This window comes from Gambusia affinis, linkage group LG02, assembly GCF_019740435.1.
Source record: "Gambusia affinis linkage group LG02, SWU_Gaff_1.0, whole genome shotgun sequence".
NCBI lineage: Eukaryota > Metazoa > Chordata > Actinopteri > Cyprinodontiformes > Poeciliidae > Gambusia > Gambusia affinis.
In genome coordinates, this window is record NC_057869.1 from 26,280 (window position 1) to 52,203 (window position 25,924).

At 36.0% G+C, this 25,924-nt stretch overlaps 1 protein-coding gene across 1 annotated transcript in view; it reads right to left on the reverse strand.

Moving 5' to 3' along the window:
• The window catches only part of LOC122844429 (cAMP-specific 3',5'-cyclic phosphodiesterase 4B-like), a 47,124-nt gene extending 25,436 nt beyond the window's left edge, over positions 1 to 21,688 (reverse strand). Inside the window, exons 1-4 of the mRNA XM_044139843.1 lie at positions 21,613 to 21,688; positions 19,746 to 19,782; positions 19,472 to 19,542; positions 16,698 to 16,750 (exon numbers count right to left, since the gene is read on the reverse strand). Coding sequence (XP_043995778.1) covers positions 16,698 to 16,750; positions 19,472 to 19,542; positions 19,746 to 19,782; positions 21,613 to 21,644 — 193 coding nt within the window. The 5' untranslated portion in view covers positions 21,645 to 21,688. The remainder of the gene's footprint in view (positions 1 to 16,697; positions 16,751 to 19,471; positions 19,543 to 19,745; positions 19,783 to 21,612) is intronic.
• Positions 21,689 to 25,924: the final 4,236 nt, after the last annotated feature.

Genomic DNA, 25,924 nt, shown 5'->3' on the forward strand with positions numbered 1-25,924 from the left:
CATTTTGGCATTCTTCACCAACAAAAGATTTGACTAAAAATTGATTCCAACTCTGTGGGGAAAAATTTTAATTCTATTGACAACTGAAATTAGAGCTGATAACATGCATACTGTAATGTAAAGCAATTTAAAGCAAATCCTTAGAGAATCACATCTATATAATGCTGCCTCCAAATTACAACTGTACAAGCAAAAGGAAGGAACATTTTCGTAACATGTGTAGCCTGAATATATTGCAATCAGCCACTAGAAAGAAAATAAGAAACAGAGGCATGGGGCCAGTTATAAAACAAAACAGGAGCATTTCTAGACTCTAAAAATAAGACAATTTGAGATTCCAGCAACTGATTATTATGCAAGTATTAAATTTTTCAAAGAATCACAAAATGACTTATAAACTAGAAGTCAAAGAAACAAAGAAAACCACTTTAGTAATGGTGTTAGATTGTCTTTCTAACACCTTATGATAATAAGCTCAGCTCTTACGCAACAAGTTTCCAGTGTAAGAATGCAAAAGTCTCTTTAGCAGCCTTTTTTATTTCTCACTGCATGTCTGAGGATTTTTTTTGCTGTAGCCAACTCATCAATCACACACCACATAGAAAAAAACAAAAAAGAAAAAATTTCCAAGAATAAAAGAACTGGAAATTGCTTAGTTTCCAAAAATTTCAATACTATCTACAAATAAGAGTTCAGCTATATTAACAAAGATAAGCTATCAACTTCTCTAAAAAATGCACAAAATCATGCATCGATGAATGTAATCAATCATGCCTCTTGTTAAATCTTGACATATTTTGATAAGATTTGACTTTTGTGCTTTTGTTGGTGTTGGAAAAGGAGTAGCACGTAATTGGGCAATTCAAATCAAATCAAACAAGTTTGAATCAAAAATACATTTTTACAAGTGAAAATTTAATTCTGTTGTAACTCAACATGTTTTTCATAGTTGAAGAAACTTGACATGTACAACAACAGAATCTGTAAGTTATTGACTAAAGGAACTTAAGTTAAAAGACAAAAACAATGCAGATTAGCTGGAGGTTGATGATACAGAAATATGGGTTTCCCCATGACTTCAATTAAACGTCAGGCTCAGAATATTTTTAAAGGATTCAGGCTGAAGCTTGTGTAGTGTATGAAGTGGTGTACAAAATGTACACCACTTCATTTAACTTGCATATAAAAACAAATTAAAATGATAAAGTCTAAATAATTTGTTAAAAATAATTCTGTTGAATGGAGGCTGTGAGGAAATCAGGTTTGGTCTCCACAACAACTAAAAACAAGGTGTTTTATTTCTTCTAACATATCAGTGTTATTAAAGGAGCAAGCTGATTTATATCATAGTGACTTTTGCTTTCACACACACATGCTTGTTGTAACCTGCATGATATAGAGGCTATGTTGCAGGTGACGTCACCTTGTCTCCAAGTCGCATCACATAAACAACAAGCAGATCTGAGCAGAGCAGGAGAACAGGCGGTTTTTGGTGGAACGTTGTGAAATTCGTCACTTCAGCCCTGAAAACAAACACGCACATCTACCCACATCTGTCACAAAGTGTACACACACTTATGTCAGACTCACACATACAGCACGATCTCAGATGTATTCCTTGCTTCTCCTGATGATGCAAGGTCTTGTCGAGGCAGCCAATAAAAACACAGACCTGTGGACTGGAGTGCATTGCTGTAGGTGAATGTGCCTGAGTTGTATACATGCGATGCCCCAAAGTAGCGAGTCAGTGCTACCAGACAGGAACAGTAAATGAAACAGACTTGATTACTGGAATGATTAAACAGTGGGCTGAAGTTCCCGATCATACTGTCAATGCTGTTTATGTTTCCATGATGTGACACACAGCAGTGAAGATGATGGGTATGTTTAGATATGCAGTCTGGTTGCTCTTAATTATTACAAAGCATTTATTTAATTTTAATTTGTTCTACTTTTTTGCTCACCCCCAAGTGCAGCAGACCCCTACCAGTAAAAGCTAACAGACAAATAAAAATGGGTGATTGCTATTCTTTCTTTATGAAGGTACATTTTAAATGATGACTCTTTTGACTTATTTTTTTTATTTTAGACTATATACTATAATAGTTCTCCTGTTTATGGCTTATAGACTTCAAACCCTTGATTTGCAGATCAATTTTGGTTTTTCAAACTAATAACTGCTACAGGTTCAGACTCTACAGAGTTTTTTTAAGCCATTCCCTCAACTTACAACAAAATAGCACATGGAAATATAACAATCACGGAAAGCTAAGACACTTCCGTCGGCCCTCTAACAGTTGTTAGATCATCTAACAATCAAAAAGCTAGATTTTTTTTTTCATTTCAAAAATACTTTTCATTCATACTTCACATGTATTAACATGATAAAATGTAAAAAAAAAAAAAAAAAAAGTGTATACTTTTGCAAGACGTCAAGCATTGTTTATGAATGTAGAGAACAGTGGGGGGTTTTCACATGTGACCTATACTTTTTTCTGGAGGGGGTATTAATTTTTTACATATAGATTTTAAACTATGTGGCCTGTTATCTTCACAGTATCCTTCTAGCTCATTCATTATGACACTGATCACTAGTAGCCTTGGAGGACTGCATTAAAAAGCATAGCTTTAGACCAAGATTTTTGATCTTCTTAAGACTATCCCTAAGTTTTCATGGGAACTTCAATGAAACTAATTGATCTATTGCGTACTATTATAAAAAAAGAAGGGACATCAATGTCAAATTATGATCCAGTTTCATTAACCTCTAGAACCCGACGGACCCACCGGTGGGTCCAGCTGCCATGTGACCTCGGCTCGCTTAGGGTGTAAGAGGTTAAACACAACTCACAGCAGACCACAAAGGTCATGACCTTTGTGCATCTAAAGCACATGAGAGATATAATACCGTATTTATGGAGTCATGAATCTTTTGAGAATCCGTAACTTGTAGTTTATTTCAAGTGTTTGTAAGTGATCTTGGAAACAAATACTTTTAATGTGTCCTGCTTATTGCATACAGGAGACTAAATGGTATGTGTAAACAGTGAAAGGTCAACTGTGACCCAATATATTAAAGCCATAAGCTGGGCCCACCAAGCCTTCCACTTTGGCCCCTCTGTTATAGCAGCAGTCATATGCGCTAAAATGAGAGCTTAGCTGTGTTTGTCATCTCATGTGAAAGATGTCATGAATTATACAACAATGACGCGATTTACTGATGACACAAAGTAAAAATATGTATTAAATATTATGTAATAGTTACTTTATGTTAAGAAATAAATCAAGTTTGTAAGGGAATCTCACTTGGTCTGACCACCTCCCTCTTCTCTTCCATTTCAAAGACAAGTGGTGGGAACTTGCAACAGAAGAATAAAGTGTCCATCAGTTAGTGGCAATAGATGATGCAGTTTAATTAACTGCAGATGAAAGGCAGTAATATGAAACGTCTTCAAGCAAAAGTAAGATGTGTAATATTTTCATATAAAACTGTCAAACAATTATATTTAAAGTTACACAAACAGCAACAAAGGAACAATTGCTCACAATTATAATTTTTTACTAGATTTCTTTCATTATAGTTTATGCTTGTAAAAAGTTTTTACATGTGTAAAGCCACAAAAAGAAAAAAAAAAATTGATCGTGAAAGTTTGTGGGAAAAACAACCTGAAGCTGGACCACAAGTGACTAACTTGGGACAGTTGCACATAGTAAAGCCTGGTCAGCTGCTGTTATATTAGGCCACAGTGCAGAGGCATCGTGGAGACACGTCTTTGAAAGAATCATTGTTCTGAATCACAACTACAATATCAGACTGGAACATTAAACACCAGGTCTTTGGTAGGTCATAAACATGCTTTGTAGAGATGGTGTGAGAATGACAGACAAACATTCAACTAACAACTGAAGAGAATAAAACACGACCCCTGGTCAATCACCAATGAACAAACAGGGTGTTTATAATGAGCTTGACACTGCCCCCTTTCCAAGCGAGACTCAGTGTTCAGGCACAATTAAACTGATTAACCCCAACCCTTTTAATTAAATCATAAATAAATTGAAAATATGTTTGTTGATGAGGAAACATTAATCACCGATTATGGAGGTCATGAGCACCATAAACATTCAGTTCGCACAAAAGTATTCATCTTTTGTTTTAGGACACCTGTGTTAACAATAACACAGGTGTCCTAAAAGATTTCTACCTTTCTTTCGAATCTTGCTGCAAACTCAACAGTGGGGGCCTGCTTTTCACTGGAATGCTTCTTCACTGAAAACGACTGATCCACAGTCGAGATTTTTCAGAGAAGCGTGGATATTGTTTTGAGAAAGACAAGCCGCTACTGGCAAAACAGGTCAGATTATCAAAGGAGCTTTTTTTTCTGTATGTTTGGACAGTTAACATGGAATAGAAATGCTTAATTCACATCCTCACTAATAAGAGACAGAATTAACTGATAATATATCTGAGAAAATGATTTTAAGGGATTTACCAAATAATCTTACATCGGCAGAAAATAGTTTATTGAGGAGCAAGAATGGAAAATAATTCAGTAGTCAAGTTATTTGACTTTGTATGCTCTTTTCACTTGGTAAGAGATGAGTAGTGTTTTACTAAGCTGTTTTCTTGCCCTTCAGTCAACAAAGTTTGATAAAGACCTTTGCCATGATGATATTTCTGATAAAAAAATAACACAAAAAATTGCATAAAAATTCAAAAATAAGGCTCTTTAGTTATTCCTAATAATAAAAAATATGTTAATATGTTGGTGATGGAAATGTCAGAGAGCCAGTATGATGTTTAATAACCTACACATTCCAGTATTAAGTAAACGCTAGTCATCAATTTCTTTTTTCCACAATTACATGTCTTTTCCAAGAACAGACTCTTCTTACAGACTGAGTGAACAAAGCTAGCTCCTCTTCAAACAGCAGGACACCCTGCGCAATCCAGCACCACATACTGTATACCACTTAACGCTTAAGAGGTTTGAGTAAAGTCTGAAGTGTTTACACAGGTATGAAAGTCACCGATTTGGTCAACAGCCGGCACATTTTGTTCTGAACTCTTTGTGCTGCTTTGCTAAACTGACAGTAAGTAATAAAACAATAAAAGCTTGAAAGGAAAAGTGACTGGCTAAGTGCACATCTTTATCCCCTTTCAGAATGGAATGAGGCCTTATCTGAACATTTAGTCTTTTTAATTGTTCTCTAAACACTGGAGCAATTTGTGAGGACTTATATCAGGACTTTTAACTGTTATATCTTATAAATAACTTGACAGACTTTTTTTCTGTCTAGGCTGAAACTTGCATAACAAACCAACGAAAGTTTGACAAAAAAAAGCAGTGGTTTCAGAGGCTTCAAAAGAACTTAGGCCAATAACTTCTTTGCAAAAAGGAAGTAAAACCTACAGCTACAACAATTTCACGGACTTTCTCTTTAAAGGTAAAGTACGTGACAAGAGAGTAGCTGGGGCAATGGATCAAGCAATTCCTTGATAAAAAGTGAAAAATATAAATCAACCAAAAATATTCTTGTCATTATCAAAACCCTGCTGAGTTTAAAATACCAACTCTGATGCATGAAAGAGAGGCAGATTGATGCCTAAAATGAAAGTCCTGCCCTGCTGCCCACTGGCAGAATAAGATATTGACATAAAATTATGTCATGATATTTTGTCCCATTTTCCAGATTTGTGAAACACTAATTATAGATAATGTTTATAGACATTGTTGTGAACATTCAGCAGGTTATCTCTGATGAATGATGTGCTGTTTCCAGTGGTCAGAATAACATCAGCTTATCGACTTACAACCACTCTTCTGTACAGTCTTAATTGCAGAGAAATATCGGTTTATCATTAAAAAAAACAAGGACATGATTATTGTCTAAAATAATTTGATTTTAATTGCAATGATTTGCAAGTAATTGCAATTAAAAGACCATCAAAGGCCCATCAAAGTATGTATTGTGTAATGTAAACAACCATTTTTTTAATGCAAAACTTTCTCTTAACTTTTTTAAAAATGTAAAAACCATATTGCTAGTTTATGTTGTTTTACATACCAGCCTATGCTAAGCTTACATGTGAAATTTATGTCAAAATGTCTGGGAGACATATTTAAAAATGCAGAATGTTGAAGAACAGCATGTTTTTTTATGTTTCATTTGTTGGTGCAAAACTGTTTCAGCATGTTGTGTATTTGCAGATGGAGGGTCTGCAAATGCAGAGCTCCAGATGTATTGTTTACATTCAGAGCTTTCCGAAGGCTAAGTTAATATTTAATGATTAAAAAAACATCTTCCAATGACAAGATCGTAAAAATTTGGGCAGCAGGGTCAAGGTCAAACATTTTAGAGACAGTCTTAAGTATCCTTAATGCCTGCAACTTACTTCACAACAAAGACCAGTTGTGTAAAGCCAGGTTTAAGACCTGCCTATGAACTAGCCAGCAGCAGTGAATGAATAGTGAATGGGGTAATAAAGGACTGTTTTCAGGCTGGGTTTTGTGACGCAGGTCAGTCCCTGTCTTGTCTTTGTCTCCCTGTCACACCAAAGGAACTCATTTGTCCTCAGAGAAAGATGGATGAACTGCTGTTGAAAAAGCTCCCAGGAGAGGCTGGTTGTTTATGTGCATTTCTGTGTGTGTGCATGCGCTGGTGTGTACGTGTGTGTGAGGAAGTCACTATCATCTCAGTGGCCTGTTTCCTCACTGGTATCATAGTCCGGCCCAGCTTGTACTTCCTTCTATGGACAGAAAGGTGTCTGTATGGGACACTCATGGAAGAGTCAAAGGCTTGATTTGCATGCACGTTTGTATAATATCATCTGCAGATGCATACATTCTTCAACATCAATTTATCCCAAATGTATGGAAAATGTGGCTCCACATACAAGATTTTAAATTTACAAGTTGTAGAATGGTTTAATCAGTGTAGGGCATTTTGTTCCCACCATGAACCTTATAGAGAAGCCCTGACACAATTAAACAACATTATTTAACCTTTTTTTGAATTCAGTCACTTATTACTAATTTTTCTGTCTAGGCTGTATCATTAATGACTGAACTAAAATAAAGGAGAAGCAAAGCTAATCTAATAAGAACTAAGAACAACTAAGAAAACACAGGTACGAACAATACTAAAAATCCAGGATAAAAACAAAAACAATGTCCTGGCAAACATAATTTTACAATGTTAACATTGATTCATTCCTTTTAACTAGAAGATACCGATACCTGTGTGGACCAATGGATATACATCACAAAAACCATGAAGCAAACATACTGACAAATAGGGATGTCTTCAACATGTGCTTCACCTTGTGAGAAGGCCACAAATTAAGATGGTAGAAGGATCTCTCTCACTGTCAGGCAAACATGCAGAAATAAAACTTGTCAACTGATGTAACTATGTGTCTAAGGAATGGTTGCAGTAAATCAGAGGGGAAATGTAATCTGAGATATCACACCCTCTCCTGTCAGCTGTCTAAACAGTTCCCTTATGAGAAAACCAAACGCCTCATGATGACATAAGTTGTATCTTGAAAGCTTTAACCTCTTTACAGTGCCTGGCAACATGGCAGGTCTGACTGGATACCTTTTTATTAAAAAAGAAAAAAAAAAAGTATTTCAACTAACAAAAAAGTAACTTTTGAAAAATCGAATGAGGTTGCTGCTCTCTTGCATAATGTAATGTAATATAGCAGTAACTGACGGGAAGTAGTAAAAGGGTTTAGGGTCATGAGACACCCAGACTCAGAAATACCAAGACCTTTAAGCTGCTTACAAACAGGGAAACGGGGCCAGGAGTATGGATTTCTCAGTACTGGGACACCTGGATAACACAGGCGAGAGACAAGGAGACACTATAGATGTGGAGCATGCCACTGCCATGGCAACAGCCTACGTGGTGTACGTGCAGAGCAGTTTGTGAGCTGAGAAATGGAAAGAGATGTTTGTGCATAACATATCTATTACATGCAAACATGCTTACACCGTCACACTGCCTCCTTATTGAACAGATGCATATATAGACACCTGACCTTGAAACTTTACCGGCATTACATCACTGACACAGATGGCTGAGGCACAGCAGCGTTGTTTCTGAAATGTAAACTCAAAAACCTAATTTAGAGTGCAGAAATCTGATGCTTATACTCCTCCATTAGCTACAAGTGTGTGCATTAAATCTAAATCCTTCCCTTTCTGGCTTTATTCTTGACCAACACCTTGTCAAAACTTTGCTGAATGATACAACCAACAAATTTGATTTAGTGTTACCTTCATTCTCACTATGCTATAGAACTCTGCTACTTTGATGAGCACACTGTGGTGGTGGAGGAGTACGAATACTTCAGCGTTCACCTGGAAAGAGACTGAACTGTAGACACAACAGTGACGCTTTCTACAAGAAAGGACAGAACAGACAGTAGTTTTTCAGGAGGATTGGGTCCTTCAGTGTTCGCAGCAAAATGCTGGATATCTGCAATAAGTCTGTCATGGAGAAAGCAATTTCTTCTGACATCATCAGAACCAGTGACTTTTAAATCATGTAGCTTGTTCTTGGAGCATGGGGCTCTAATCAGCTGAGTTTCAAGGATCAAATTTGCACTGACAGTACAGACAATTAGTTTTTTAGAGCGCCACACTTACCAACTATAAACAAAGTTATTATTAATATGTTAGCACAAATTATTTAACAATTTGCAAATAATTTTATTCTTATCTAACCATTCTGGCAGAACTAGAAGATACAGAGCCACAAACCATCTTTGCAACTAGGGGCAATTTATGTTTCTGAATTTGACCTAATGTGGTTTGGTCAAGGAACTTGACAACAGAAGCATTATTGTTGTCCTGTCCGCCCACTGTGTCCAACGTCAGGGAAGTATCATCAATAACCATTATTAAGATTAGCATACACTGAGCAAAAAGGCACTGATGTGAGGTAACTGACATGGAAATGCAATGGACATGGATGCCAAAGATAAAAAACAAAGACTTAAATTGACAATATTATACTCAAGCACATTTTGTGTCACCTGAAAGAATTATTGCTTAATATAATTTTAAAGATTATAAGAAAGTCTGGCTCAATAGAAGCAAAACATAAATAAAAATGTGGACTGACTCAAGGCTTTTCCACTTCACCATATTTGTGAGAAGATTTTAAATAATATATGTTTATCTTTACATTTTGGCCTCGTATCTTGGAATCGTGTAGTTGTGAGCCTGTTAATAAGGATTCACTCATGTAGGACTTTTATTTAGTTAGAGTTTATCTGGGTATATGTTCTGGTGGCTGTTTAATCACAAAACCGTCAACTAAAGTAAACAAATATTGACGTATGACCACATTATGATGTTAAAAGCTCTTTCTTGTGTCCTCTGCATCGTATCTTCTGCAGCACCTTTTAGTCAACTTTTCCTCCTTTCCTAAGATGACTTATCTCTGGTGTCCCTCCCAGCAGAGCTCTCCTTCTTTCATCCCTCCTGCTGTACTGACTCTCCCTCCTGATCTCTGCGACCTCAGCAGTGCATTCCTGCACGCACTGGGTCACTGCTTGGTGAAAGGAGTTTAAGGCTGTCTAAGGCTCCTTTGAAACAACGTTTATAAAGAGACTCGTGTTGTGCATCATTCATTCTGCTGACACAGAAAAGAGTTTAAATGAATGAAATCTAACATTTTCCAAAACATTTGACTTATTTTGGTAAAAACATGTTTTCTTTAAGTCGACCAAACTGCCAAATCTGTTTTCTTACACTCTCTTACAGTTTAAAGTTGAGGGTCGTTGCAGTTTTAATCAGATTCTATAAAGGCATAGCTTGCATAACTGTCAATAAAACCAAGCCATTTTCCTTCCAACTTAAATGAGACGTACAAGTTATGTTCAGATTTACCAACACACCTGCTGTTCAGATTCTTTTAAGGAAGATTTGAAAAATCAATATTTGTAACAAAAGGAGAGAATGATTTACTGTCCAGTTTTGAACGAAAAGGTTTTTCAAATGACTCCTTGACTGTGCAAAGGTGAAAAGCCAGCTTGTTCTTTTTTTTTAATGTGTATATATAATTTCCTGTCCTTTGCAACCTTCAACCAAAACACAATTTCTTTCCTTTATTACAATGAAAATGAAATGTGTTTGGTAGCCTGCACACCTATGTCAGAACGCTGCAACCATCTTCTGATGTCTATTTATTTCTCGTTTTGTGCTGTTTGTTTCTTCATCTTTTTATGTATGTATATTTATATTGTGTGTTGTGTATGTGTATATAACCTGCACTTTAACTCGAGTCAAGCACGGTCTCAATCTCGTAATTTGTTGATGACAATGACAAATAAATCTTATCTTATCTTATTGTGAAATTAAAGAACTATTTGGTTTATTTTAAAAATTATGGAACAGAGGAACAGTCTCTTTTTACAAAAGAGGGGGAAATGCACCAAGTGGAGGTAGGCAGTTTTAGTTTCAGTTAAAGGGCAATGACAAAGGAGAAAAACTAAAAAGTGGCATTTATATTGTTTGCCACCCAAAGACATTATTGGAAGAAAAATATTTGTTTCAATAAAAATTTATCAAAATTTTTAAGTGTTTTTGAAACTGAAGATAAATGAGAGCGAGCTCGGTGGTTGATATCTGCATTTATTTATTTTTACTATGCCAGTTTCTGTTACTATCAACCACTTGATGGGTTTTACACAAATGTCCTTAGTGACTCAACACCTTTCAAACTTGATCATATTTATTATGACCAGATGACCAAACAACAAGGATGGCTTCCTTTTGGGATGATGCCACTAGGGCCAGCTGGGTTCATATGAAAACATTTACACAATGGAAGGACACAATGGAATGAAAAAAAGTCAACTCTTTGACCCCTTTCCACATCACCAGTCAGCCTAACGCACAAACACACAGACGTACAAGATGTGGATGTGACAAAGGTCTGGTGAGTTCAATGGGCTTTTACATCACATGTATCCTGGATGATCACATTTCATCACATTGGTCAACATGGCCAGGAAGTCAGGTCATACCTTGGTGGGATTCTCACAGCTAAATGCTGTGAGAATTGGCAGAATATTTCCTGCCTCTGTTGCTGTGACGACCAAACAGCTGCTTTGGGACTATGACGGTCTGTTATGCAGAAATGTTTAGCATGTGTGTGAGCAGACCTTACTAACCTGTTTGTAAGATGATGGTAATCATTTTTCCTATTACTATCATCACTAACTGTTGAGTAAAGAGGTATGCTCTGCAAAAACTGTTGTAAATATTGTTATAAGTTTCCAGCTCTAAAAAAAAGGTTTCCTTCACAAAAAAGCCTGACGTCCGTCTGACATCCCTTATTCAACATCTACTTTCATAATCTATGTACTGATAATCTGTGGCATTTCTGTCTTTATCTTCTGAGAAAGAAGTGCTGTAGTTTTCCTGCCCAACTCAGCAGTACACCGCACCTGATGAGAAAGTCGACAACTTTAACTGAGGGATGATCATTTTTGCTGATAAGGTATTGAACGTGGCATGACAACATTGGAGTGTACAGTGTGCTCTGAGCTTTTATTCTGAAACTTTAGCACGCAATGTACTGGAAAACAATGCATTCTCTGGGCTTTTTTCAAAACAAACTGAATAGAAATAGTACAAGTGGAAGTTGATCCATTGTTGTTCCAGGTTGTATCAGTTCCCCTTAACTTATACATTTAACGGATTAGGCAGTGCAGCCTGAATTTATGTAACATTAGATAAAATAAGAAAAAAGGTTTCCATCTGTCAGCATTTTATATTTAATAAAATACTGACAGTAAATAAAATATACATTTTGCTTACAGTAAATAAATTTACTGACTGACAAAATATCAGTCAGTAAATAAAAAAATTAATGATAAAATACTGACAATACTGACAATACCACTCACTGTCAGCAACAAGTGAGAGATGGGTCAGTATTTTATAGTAAATAAAATACTGACAGGGGTCAACTGCAATCAATGTACTGTACATAGAGGCAATTCAAAACAAAAGTCTCAACTCACTCACTGGTTGAGTGAGTTGAGACACTCAACAGTGTGTCTCAACCACTGGTCACTGGTTGAAATGTGCTGTGTACACATTTCTACACAGCAATGTGTAGAAACCTTTAAACAAATCTTTGCTGCATGATCCAACAATGAAAATCTACCAGTGTTCTTTGGGCAGACTGTTTTAAAAATCTCCTTTACAAGCTTTCCACTGTGAATAGTGGTAAGGTAAAAATTAAGAACTTTCATTTTGGTGCATATATCATGTTATATATCAGTTTGTCAGTCTGTGCAGTGTGTGAAGACAGACAATAGGCCTTTGTCTTTTTGCATCCTATTTTTCTCCACATACACACTTGGTCTTTGCATGGTTTCCACCGGGTTCCGTCAAGCTACAACAGCTGAGGGACAGCAAAACAGGAACAATCCGATATTCTCTTCCTGCCTCATATTTCCTGCTCCAGCAACTCCCAAATCAAAGAGAAGGGAAACAAAAAGATGAATGAAAACAAGAAGAAGCAAAAACACAAGCTGGAATAAATAAGAGAAGGGAGGACAGAGGCAGAGAGGAAGAACTGGGTTGTGGGGAGTAGAAAGGAGGGGAGGGGTTGATGTGTGGGGGGTCTTTATTGTAAATTTGTGTGTTTTATGTGACTGTGGGCTGCCTTCAGTGAGGATGTGGTCTGAGATCATGAGAGCTGAATGAAGTCAAGCTGAGAGGAAATTGTGTGAATGTGGGTTGGAGGAGGGGGGTTATATAAGCTATAGCGCAATCCCAACGCATTGTGTCTATTTGTAAAAAAACAAACAAACAAAAAACTTGTGTTCCCTCCACCCATCCATTTTCTTTACACCCTTGTCTCTAGTGGGTCAGGAGGAGTGCTGGTGCTTATCTCCAACAAGACATTTCGGGCGAGAGGCGGGTTACACGCTGGACAGGTCGCCAGTCTGTCTCATGGCAAAAAATTGTGTTTTGAAATACAAAGATCTGCTCACAATTTAACTTATCCAAATCATAAAAATGCATGAAACCGGATCTAAACTATTGAAATTCGTTGTATTTCTTCTATTATCTTACAAGATAAATATCAAACTGCCTTCTTTTAGCCAGCTTACTGGAAGAGTTCAGCAACAAGTGGGAGATGGGTTGTATTTACTCCATAAAGTGGAAGTAAATCCAAATCAATCTGACACTTAAGGAGACTTTAAATTGCAGTAGTGGAATTGTTTGCAGTTTTAAAGCAGCAACTCTGTCAAAACTTCTGGATACTCTGAAACTAGTGATTAGATAAAACCAAAATTGGTTTGGCAAGTCTTGGAAATTAATCTATGCATACAATAACTTTGACTCTAAAATATAAAAATGAGAGAAAAAAAAAATCATTAAATTGAAAAACATGAGCAAACCTTGCAGACAAATGCTGCAAAGCTATAAAAATCCTAAATGTTTTTTATAGGTTTTCTGAAAGGAGCTGGCCTAGTGGCTAGTATTTTGGCGACAGGAAGGAGGGCGAGGAGAGGGGGGAAGACATGCGACGTCCGCGTCGAGGACTAAGGCCTCCAAACGTGGGGCGTGCTAACCCCCAGCGCCACCATAGCACGCTCCATTTCTACACTTTTATTGCTTGTCTGCTCTTTTGACACAGTGCAGTGTGAAAGTGAACCACACCGCTGAAAATGTAATAAATGTTGCAATTTTGTACCAAAAAGTCTCAAAAGGTTTGGGCACTTCTGATCTATTGATTTTGCTATTGCTTTAGTTCCCAGCACTAAGTAGAATTAAAAAATAATAATAATAATAGAAGTTGTCTTTTTTGTCTAAAGATCAGGAAACAAACTAAAACAATTGCTTGGTCAAACATTTCAAAATAAAATGCAACAAAACTTCTCTGAAACCATTCAGAAAGTGTAATTATTGTAATTATGATGTAAAACAAATAAAAAGCTAATATAGAATTAGGCTGAATAGATCTGCCTTTATGCATTGTGATTTTTTTTTTCAGTATTGGGGCCAATACAGATTTAAATATCGGTTTGGTGCATCTCCAAAATTAACTATTTTGAATAAAGCGGACTAAATAAAAGCTAACTTTATTGTTTTTCTTTTTAATTTCTGGACCCTGAATCCATTTTGTTTTAGCTCAAATTTCCATTTCCCTGTAGAAACTAGTGGGGGAAAAAATTTAACAATGAAAATTACAAAAATGGTAAGATTTTAGAAAGAAAATAAATTACAGAATTTGAAAACATTAACGGCAGGAAGTCACCTCGATGTACAGGTGTCAGTTGCGGAATAAAGTAGATCCAATGAAGTAATATATTTAAAAATGTGAAAACATTTAAAAAACAAAACAAAAAATGCCCGTGAATGCGTCTCATAATCGCAGCAAAATAGGCCACATTTTAAAACATGGAGCGGTCTGAGGCACACTTCTTTGCACACAAAGACACACTCACGCTCACGCCCACACATGCACACGCACACGCACGCACACCCAAACTCTTGTAGTCAAACTCATGAGCACCTGATGAGCTACGGTTCTGAAGAAGGAAGTGAAAACTCAGTCCATCTGCTTAAACAGGAAGTCAACAGAAGCCACATACAGGCGTGCTGACGTCAATTAGAACCACAGGAACACCTCCCCATAACACACACACACACTCATACACACTCTTGACGTTACTCATAAATGATGCATATATGCCTTGATAGACTCAATAATATCGGTCCACAATTCCAACATTATGCGGGGCAACTTTTAAACTGTTTAAAACAATGCAATACTCACGGGGCCATTTAACACCAAAATGAAGAGTAATTTACACAAATATATTCATCATCCAAAGTGAGCAACAAGATTCAAGCTTTACAAACCAGAATTATCTGAAAACTGGTCACATGAATAATAAAATTTTATGAAAATTTTTTAAATTGACATAAGTTAAACTTCTGTTTCTAATTTGGTCCAAATACAGACTTAAATTAAATGATGCATGTTACAGAAGCTAGGCAAAAGGAAAGATTTACAAAAACAGTACTAACCTTTGAACTCCCCAACTCTGTAGTTTCACTTGTCCTATGATTTCGTCACATTTGACCCGAGTGGGTTTCTTTGAAAACATGGCATTTGACGGTTAAAACGCTCGTTGTTCTCAGTTTCATTGTGAATTGTCTCGCTCTTTAAAAATCAACATGTTAGTTGATTGTTCTGACCTGACAGTGCAAAACATGAAGGGCCGATAGGTGTGAAGCAAAAGAAGTCAGGAGGCATTGCTCTATTTACAGTGACTTATCTCAATACTATTTTTTAAATATTTCTTTAAATTAAGTTTCCATATTTTGGTAACACAGGGTGCATAATTATTTAGCGTTAATGATGATTTGACAAACATCAAAACAATATTCTGACAGTAAATATATATATATATACTTTTAAATGTATTCTGCTTGTTGTATGGATATAATTACTGACACCAGTTGCAATATTTAATCAAAACTCAGTATTTTTGGTCAATACCAAAGTTTTAAAAGTGGGCCTTTATGTCGTGTCATGACCCCCATAAAACAAAACATACTAGGAGTGTTGCTTTGATTCTTTCATGCAAGTTTGAGGAATCATTTGAATCTCTGACAGACTCCATTTGGGGGTGCCAAAACGCTGGCTCTCACAAAACACCACTTTCCATACTCAGTTCCTTCAGACTAATGTGAGTAACAATTAGTAAACACTTTACTGAAATTTGGTCCTGCTGATCTGATCATACAAACTACGTCTCAGTCAAACGGTTGTTTAAGGCATAATGAGATGCACTGATGTGATGGCATGCTGAAGGCAGAGCGTCATAAAGAATAGGAGTTTCTCAAAGAGACATGGACACAGTTTCAAGGCATTAGATTACAAAGTTATTTTTTTTAAGTCATGTTTGATATATAAAACATTTTATAACAACTGAAGGTAACAGTTATTTGATTGCACTATAAGGTGACAATATGTGCCTGGAAAACATATGCCACCCATTTTAAGTATTTTCAGAAGTTGCAACTGTGCTATAATAAAAAGAAAAATAAATTCAGAAATTTTATGTTCATTTCTTCTAGAAAAGTAGAGTATCTTTAAAGCATGTATTTTCCATGTATATCTACCTTGTATTACAGACTGCTCAGAAAATCCTGAAGACTTAACCATAGATTCTCACACAGGTCTTCAAGATCTAGACGTACATGTGTCTAGAGATCACACCACAGCTCACAAACTCTCACACAGCGGCTTAAAGTTAACTATGATGAAAGACAAACAGAGTGTTTTGCTGTTATCTTGGAATGAGCTGCTGTAACACACACAGCTGTGCATGTGCAAGACTGTGTGTGCATAAGCGAGAGATTTTTTTTTGTCTGAGTTGCCTGTTAAAATGTGTTTGGACAATGTTAATGAGCTTGATGACAAACTAGTCTGGACCACAGGGCTGAGGCTGCAGACAGATGGCAAAAAAGTGAGAGTTGTCACGTAGGCGAGTTCGAGAAAGAAAAAGACAAGATGAATAAAGAAAATTGTGATTTAGGGGGCTAAAGGAGGAAGATATATTCTGTGATAGATTATTCAAATCAGATGTAACTCAGATAAGTAAATCCTTAATTAGAGCTGACATATCACATGAGACTTCTTACCAGGCAGACAAACTCTGGTGATTGGAGGCTGAGTTGTTGCTGCTGGAGACCTCCTGATTGAAGAAAAAGAAAGAAAAATTACGTAAAGTAAAAATGATCAAACAACAATTTGCATATTGAGTCCATTAATTTAGTCTAATAACTCAGGAAATACAGTTCCAATCCAAAGTAATAAAAAAATAGAATTTTTGCACAATAAAGGGAAAGAAAACACTGAAGCCAAGCATATGTTACGTTAGCTTTGCTCAAGGGCATGAGGGGCTAGGATAAAAAAACAAAACAACTTTATGTTTTATCTTCTTAAGAACAATAAATGTTTAGATATATACAGTAAGGAACATAAAAGTGTTTGGAAAATGCATGACGTAGGCCTAGGAGCTTTTTTTATTGGTTCTATGCTACCAAAAGGATGCATTCAAGTTTTATGTAATCTCTAATTGAGCCATTTAATGACATTGGTGCAGGGATTATTTTTTGTTTATGCAAATTCTTATTGCTTGTATTTCTATGAAAAACTGGTCACATACATGTCTTGAAGATGTTATTTGCATCACAGTCATGAGGAAGAAGAAGTACATTGCAGCAAGTATGATACAATGTAAGGAAAGGTCACTTTTTATTGTGGTATTACTGATCTTTTTCCAGCTCATGTTCCATATTTACGTATTTTAGCATTATGCATGCAGAGGTGAGTGAATCTTCATCAGTGCAGGTGCCATGGATATTTTCAGCATTTCCAAAAATCTTATCTCCTTTGGTTTAGCTGCTTCAGAATCAGATGAATGTAAAACATATTAATTAATGTTATCTACATAAAGCCAAGAATCCTAATACGAATGGTTCAGCAAACAATTTTATGCTGTGTTCTCACAGCAGACAAATCCAAACCAGATCAGATTCTTTTGCCAATATGCAACTAGGGACTGCTCCTGTTAGTCTACTTTTAGACCAGTTTATTCTGTGCTCTTCTGTGACTTGCAGCATTTCATGTCTAGTTGCAATCCTGTCACAAGTGCTTTAGAAAAAGAAGACAAAACTGATGTTTCCAAGATGAAAGATGAGAAACTGGATGGGATTCAAAATGATCTACACAAGGTGGAGTCAATTCTCCACAGTTGCTGTTGATTGTGCTTTCTTTTCATTGACTTAATTCACTTTGCTATGATCTTACCACTATACTGTTGGCTGCCATTGCTGAATAACTTAAAAATTGATCCATAAACAGTTGCATCTATTATTACTTCCTTAAACAGTGTACTGCTGTGTGATGCCTATGTTCTTCTTGTCCTTCTGCTGGTTGGCTTGGGGTATTAAACCATTCACACAGAAATCTGATTTGGATCGCATCATTTGACCATGCAAGAAAATATCAGATTACAGGAAAAATCTAACTCTATGTTTGCATCAAGACCTGCAGCAAACATAGATTTGCATCCACGGAATAAAGTGTGGTAGCAATTGTGTAAAGCAAACAGAGATGATAAAGTGGACGTTTTACAAAATTATATAAAGTATCAATTATCGTTCAATTATCCTATGCAGACACAGAAGTGTTGTTCTTTTTCCTTTTACAGACTTTATGAAAATGCTTTAATGTAGCAAGATCTTATGCCTTACAGGAGGTGGGACTATCACAGGATTTCTACCTTTGACTGGATCTGTCAAAAAAAAAAAAGCTAGGAAAAATTTTAATAAAGCGATATCACAATATATAACTTCAATGATAACGTGTGAATTCATGCTAAGGAGGTTTAAAATGCACTGAAATTTGCATCTAACATTCTGTGTAGAATAAATATAGTAAGTTTGCATATTAATATATTTGTCAATGTCTGTTTACATGCCCTTGTCTCTAGCAATTCACTCCTGTCTCTGAAGGAGAGTCAGACAAATGTAGGTCAGACAGCCTTCAGGTAGTCAGAACTCCATACCAGCTGTTAATCTGGTTGCTTCTGGAGCAGACTGCCATTGGCATGTTTAGAAAGCGAAATATGCACAAATAAATACGTCTTCACTTGGGAAAGAACATAGTAAGGTGACCTATTATGATTCATATGTTTTAAGAACATATGATTCAGTACTGACTGCAGATGCTGAAGAATATTGTTGATTCTGTAAGAAAAACAATGGTGCTGTCATACAATTGCTTAAAAATGTAAAATGAATTTTTGCAGACTCAATGGACACTTAAAAGCAATAGATAAGTGGGTCCATGTGAGACTGCATTTGCCTCAGAACAACAGAGTATCTCTTAGTACATCAGTTTACCTTCAGAAAATTTTACAAAAGGTTGTTTACACTACAAAAATCAGTTTCAACAAATTATTAAATGTGACAAATTATTACTGCAAAACGTTAAAACTCTTTGCAGACTGTCTCAATCTGTGCATTTCTGTGTCTGTATGAAGATAGTGTTTGTTGCACCAACTAGTATTTCAGCTGGTGAGTGGTGGGATCAGCAGTGATGTCACATGTCTAACCTCAATTTTATCTACAACTCAATACTGACACTATGTGGAATGTGGATGGAGTTGCAATCTGAATTGTTAATGTGCTTTGTTTTATAAAAAGAATTTTCAAGGTATGCTATTTTCTGTCCATGTTTATTTCGAATAAACATTGGACTTGATTGCAGATGCAGTTTTCTATATGTTTGTTCTTTTTTATGTCTGACTGAGGTATTTTTACAATGTTGTGAGCAACTGCTGATGTATTCTCAAAGCAGGAAAAAAAATAAACTTTTCATGCCTGATCTTTGATGTTGTCATACTTACTTGCTGGAGGCACATTGGACATTTGTCAGAACAGTGAAGTTATTTCTCACACTTCGAAGGCTTGCCAAAACCTACAAAGGAAGTGAGAGAGGTGATCAGTGGCATCCTTTGTGCTCGTTAGTTTAGCAGCTGTTTTATTTCTGTGATACACAGCCATTAAATATTTGTTTTATCTGGCTTGGTTTTATCCAACCTGGTTCAGCAAATATTATTCATCAATAGGGAAATAAAAGAAAACAGGAACATTCCAGAAAGCAGACAATGGGGTGTTTACCTGAGCAAATGGAGTTACAATCAGGTCATCGCCATGTCTGCATGGGGAGAAATACAGTAAGTAAACTATAAAAAGCAAATTGCCCCAAATATTACTTTTCTATGGACTTATTTTCATAAAATTGGAAAATAAAGCATCTGTTAGAAATGGTAAATATTGTGGAAGAAGTGCAAACATACAATATGATGTGACTTAAAGAACTTCCTCTTCCTGTTTCAGTGACCCAAACTACAGTGGCATTCAGACAATGTCTAAGTGAGTAAACAATTTGATCTAAAATCATTTCAGAATTAGGAAGCAAAAAACATTAAATGACATCAAATTTGTATTAACCTTGCTGACATGTGTAATGGAAAAATTATTGGAATGTTTAGCAATTTTATGTTAACCAAATGAAAACAAGCTAATACATTTTATGGGAGTATTTTTGAGAGTAGCAAATTTTAGAGTGCTGCGAGGCTTCTGAACTTAGTTATTTTTAGGTAAGAGCTCTATATTAAGAACATGACCAATGCTTTATATAACTGTAATTACATTACAGGTTACACAATTCATTTGCAGAATGGTCAGAGGTGAAAACAGAGGTGATTGTGCTGATTTTATTTACCCTGAGCAAGATACCTGACTGCTTTTTTTAGGTCTTATTTATTTAAAAGAGAACTGCTGTGCTTCATAGTGAGGATACATAGTTAAACTTCAGTATCATATGTGCAGAATGTTATCATTTTGTTTGTGAGAAGTCAAATTTGACTTTTATTCAACTTTTGTTCCCTCGGCTCTCATTGTGCTGTAGGTATAGTCTAATGGGAGTAGGGTAACATTTTATTTGACGGGTTGTGAACAAGACTGTTATTCATTTATGTCAGATCATTATTCATGATCTGACATAAATTTGTTATAAAAGTATTACTGATTAAACTTTAGCTTTAATAACATAAAGCTAAATAATTCTTAAAGTTTAATCAGTAATTCTTTTATAACACATTTATGTCAGATCATGATTTCTTGGTTAATGTCAAGTTGTCATAACAAAGACATTTTGAATAATGTCAACTTTGTATTAAAAGTGTCATGATTTACCGAATGACACTTTATGACAAAAGTCATAAATATTCATGAAGACTTACTCATGTTCATGACAGGTGTTATGTCATGTTTATGACGATGTCAGGACGATTTTAGGGAAATGCGATATTGGATTGTTCAACATTGTAGATTCAATCTTGCAATATCAGCAATCAACTTTGAGAAATTAGCAACTTCAAAAGTTCCTAAAGGAGACCCTCCTAATTAATGAATGCAGGTATTCAAGTCTTTTCTGCAGCCAAAAAGTATGAGATCCTGCACTTAGATTCTCAGATGCCATGCCTCCCATTGTAGTTTGGGACGTCAGCTGTTTTATGAAAGTTTCTAAGCACAAAACCCTCCAAAATCAAGAGATATTAAAAAACTGAAGAAGTTGGAAACAACTACAACTTAGCCATGGAGGGTTAGTTCACACTAAATCATATAGTTGTATCAGCTCAGGCTGTGGTTAAGAGTATGCTGGAATCACCAACTGTCTGCAGAGTCAACAGCTTCAGGCCTCCGGATTTTGTTTGACCTTCAGATTATCTTAAGAACAGTATCCAGAGAGCTTCATGAAAGCACTGACTTCAAACAATCAATCCTTTAAGAATAAATAGGATGACCAACACCAGAGTCTGATCTCACAAATGTTCTCCTAGAAAAGTGGTCAAATAGTCAAATAGTAGAAAAACATTTCTAAACTGTGTAGAAAACCTTTCCAGAGCTGTTGCTGCTGCAAAGGACAGGCCAACACCATTAATTTTTTCTTTTAAAATGTCTCAATGGTACAATAACTTACAGTTCAGAGGCGATAGAGGAGTTTCGTGACATGGACTTGGGAGAAAGCTCATAGTCGCTGTCAGAGCGATACAGGAAGGACTCCGCTGGTTATGTCCCGGGAAGTTGGTGTGGAGCACCAGACCCGAGCCGGGGGACGCCTGGGGGTCCAATGGGCTGCAGCTAGCTGATGGGCCATTCTCCACGTCAAAACTGCAAACAGAGCAAAGTTTTCAAGTGGTTAATATGTTTTCTTATTTCAATACTGACTGTCTCCATAATCTAACTATTAAACCATCAAGGACTCTCAGCTCTGAAGTTTAGACAAAATATAAGACATGAGATACAAAACATAGATCAGTCCACAAAAGTAATTTATTCTGATCAGTGTTTTATTATCTAACACATTATTTGGTTTTACTGACTGAATCAACAAAGAGGACAAATACTTTCATACCCCCATGATGCGTTTGTGCACTCCAACCTATTTATGCCACACAGTGCAGTGAAATGACTTAACATGACCATCCCAGGGAGGGCAAGTTGACATGGTGTTCATTTGTTGATGAGTACTAGACAGAATGAAGCTTCTGTCTAACAAGATGGAAAAAATGGAGAAATGAAGGAAAACTGCTAGTGGAGGGGTGGACAATATAATGTCCTGCTCGGATCTTCTAGCATACAAACTTTTATTTCTGTTAATATGCAGTGCTGAAATTCCCAATATCTGTGTTTCTCTCTTTCTGTCTTTCTCTCTCTTACTCTCGCTGGTCTGCCCTCATTGCCCCTTTTGTGTAGTAAAATCGGGATGGCAAAAGTCTGGCACTTACACAACAAATGAGAGCATGAATAAGACTAAGATCTCAGATATATTTACTTTTACTTGTCCACCAAAACATGCCGAGTCCTTCCTATGCAGCCCCAGATGGAATCATGTATGCAAAACAATTTTCCAGGTGACAAAAATCATCTGCATAAAGTTGGAAATTGACTGGCCTCACTATGTTTCACTATAAACAGTGATCAAAAAGGCTCGTCCCTTATGCTCTTTGTGGGACATTTGCAGCAGAGGACTTTTTATTTACTTTAATGAATGTCGTTCCTGCACAGAAACAGACTGAACTTTTTTACCCACAGAGAGAAAAACAGGAAGTTAAAAAGACTCAACAAATAACTGAAAAAACCTATGCACGCTAGTGCCAAAGACTAAAAAAAATATGCAGTTAGTTTAGGAGCAGAGCCAAAGAAGAGGAGCTTTAGAAGCTATAGTACCAAGTAGGATCAAAATAACATTAAAGAAGAGAAACAAAAGCTTTAAATGGTCTAAGTATTGTCCAGGTGTGTGGCAGAAGGGAAACATCTAAAACATGCAGGGCAGGGGGGCCCGAGGAGTGGAATTGGGAAACACTGCTCTAGAGCAGTGTTTCCCAACCCTGGTCCTCAAGGCACACTGCCCTGCATGTTTTAGGTATTTCCTTGCTTCAGTGCAGCTGATTTCAATTGATGACTGATTAACATGTTGAATCAGGCACATTAAAGCAGGGAAACCTCTAAAACATGTAGGACAGTGTGCCTTGAGGACCAGGGTTGGGAAACACTGCTCTAGACTCTAGCGGGCCACAACTTTCAGAGCAACAAACTCACCATGGTACTGAAATGGTATTAAACAAATTTTAGACACCAACTAAATTGAAAGAATCGTTGTAGCTTGTAATGTGAAAAATATTTGAAGCAAAACCATGTCAAGCAGAACTATTATGAACTGCATTGTGTATGTTATGTGTATTTATTCATAAACTTAAACATTACCAACATTTGTTTCTAATCAAATGACATGCTCTCCAAACTAACTAAAAAACTAACTAAAAGCTAAACAAAGATATTTATCAATAATGCCTTTGTTGTTTCATTTAACACTTTTTTCATGGTGTTAAATGGAAAAAAGTGGTGTTTTACACATTGGGTTCATATCAGTGTAGTTGGTGGTTGGTGTCTCTAATCGTGTTGTCAATCTCTGAACGATTTGCTTCTTCATTCTACTCATGCATAACTTCACTCAAATCTAGCACCAACTTTTCAGTTTAACAGTAGAATAATTAGGGAAGCTCCATGCTCCATGTTTTCTTTTTTCTAGACTTTTCCAGACCTTGTAAATAATTAAAGTTTATTTCCATACTTTCCCACACTTTTAAGACTCTGTGGGAATCCTGCTTACAGAGACCTAAAAATTTAAAATATAGGAGCAGTATGGAATTTCAGAGTAGCAACAATAAAACTTATAGACAATATCATTTAGTGTTGTGCAATAAATGTTTGACTGTTCTGCCCTCAGGTCAACCCACTGCTTTGCATTATTATCATGTACAGACAACATAATCTGAAATGAGTGCTGCCTAGGTGACTAACATCTCTCACTGGTGTAGTCTTGCTTCCCCTCAAAGCTAGACAAGAAAAACTTCACAATGATGTTTCAAAAAATAAAAATAAAAATAAAAATACAAGGCCAAGAATCAAATGGGGAGTAAATAATGTTTGTTGCCACTAAAACGTTTAAGAAAATATGCTTATTTAAAATGTAGAAAAGTACTAACGGGAATGTTCACGTGTGATAAAACTATAGCTTTTAATAAGCTATGCTCAACCAGACTATTTGAGGAAGACTTTTTTTTTTTTATCTTACCACCACTGAATTAGCAGAACAGTGCATACCAAAAACGGTCTGGGTTTCATGTCATGAGGGAAGACTTTTCAGTTCAGTAACTCATGTCAGAAAGTCACTGGTGTAGATATATATATATATATATATATATATATATATATATATATATATATATATATATAGAATTGAAATTGAATGCATTTTGATGAGATTTTAAGTGACAGGCCAACACAAAGAAATGCACAACATGGCTTGTATGTATTGAGTCCCAGCAGTGAACTTTATAGAAGCAGTCTTCACTTCAGTTGCTGCAAGTCTTTCTTTTTTGTTTTGTCTCTACCAGCTTCACACATCCCAAAACTGGAATAGTTGCCAGTTCTTCTCTGCAAAAATAGACCAAACTATGTGAGCATAAATTGAAAGGATTGACAACAATTTTCACAGACTCTATTGATTATTACTAAATATGTGAGTGTGAAATTATAAAGTGACAAAATGGGAAACCAATTAATTAATATTGTAGTTAATTAATTAATTAATATTGTAATTAATTAATTAATATTTATACATTTAAAAGAATTTGTATGCCCCTAATGTTTGTATTTAAGTTAGATTGGTGTTCTGTCACCTAGAGAATAACGCAAACATTGAGAAGAGTTTCATTTCTAAGCGTATAAAGTTATAGCATAAAACGCCTCTACAATAAACTGAAGTTCAAAAGATGCCATTTAAGGACAGTCTTATTTTCATGTAAAAACAACATTTTGAAACAAGTACTATTACTCTCCTGTGAATAGATAATGGCAACGTTTAGGTCTTGTTGAACATTTTACACATGATGTCAAGTCAACCCCTAATAGGGAGATGATTGAGGAAAGCTAAATATAGGATTCTCAAAGATCACTTGATACTTCATGACAGAAAATGTCCATTCATTAGCTCTGCTGAGATAGCAATATTTAGCAATACCAAAAGTTGACATTAAAATCTTACATAATCTACTATGGTTGTAAACTGCACAACTCAATGCCCCTGTGGCCTTGTAGTCAGCAATAAAGAGAGACTGATTCATTCAGCAGACTAAATCACATTGTCAGTTTTATGATACAGATGCTTTTAACAGCATTTTTTATGGTTTAGAAAGTAATTAATGATACACAAATAGTAAGCAAACCTTCTAGTACAAAGGGAGGACATCAAGGAAGTTAGCCTCGAAAAAGTTTGAGAACAAAGACCCTCTGCTATGTGATGGAGCGAGAGCTGTTTGGTGGTTTGGTGGATTAAGAGATTTGTCTGGCAAGAAACCACAAATGTATTATCTCTCTGTAAACTTTATATGTTGATAAAGCAAACTAAAATGACTTAAAAACAAAACAAAACAAATAAATGTTCCATAGTACAGTTCCTAGTGTTGTAAATATTTCCAATTGGCTGCCTGAGAAAATCTCAACGTTTTCTCTGTTTCTATGGAGACAGGGAAAACCTGTTGCTGTGAACTCGAACTTTGCAAACTGAATTAAGACAATAAAGTTTCTTCCATGCACACAAGACAAGACAAACTTTGATGTTTGGAAATATTTAAATTTACAGAAAAGCAGGAACAGTGATGGCGTGGAAACTCTTATTAGCAGCTTGTCTGTAAACCAACCAACTGTAAGCTGATATACTATGTGAT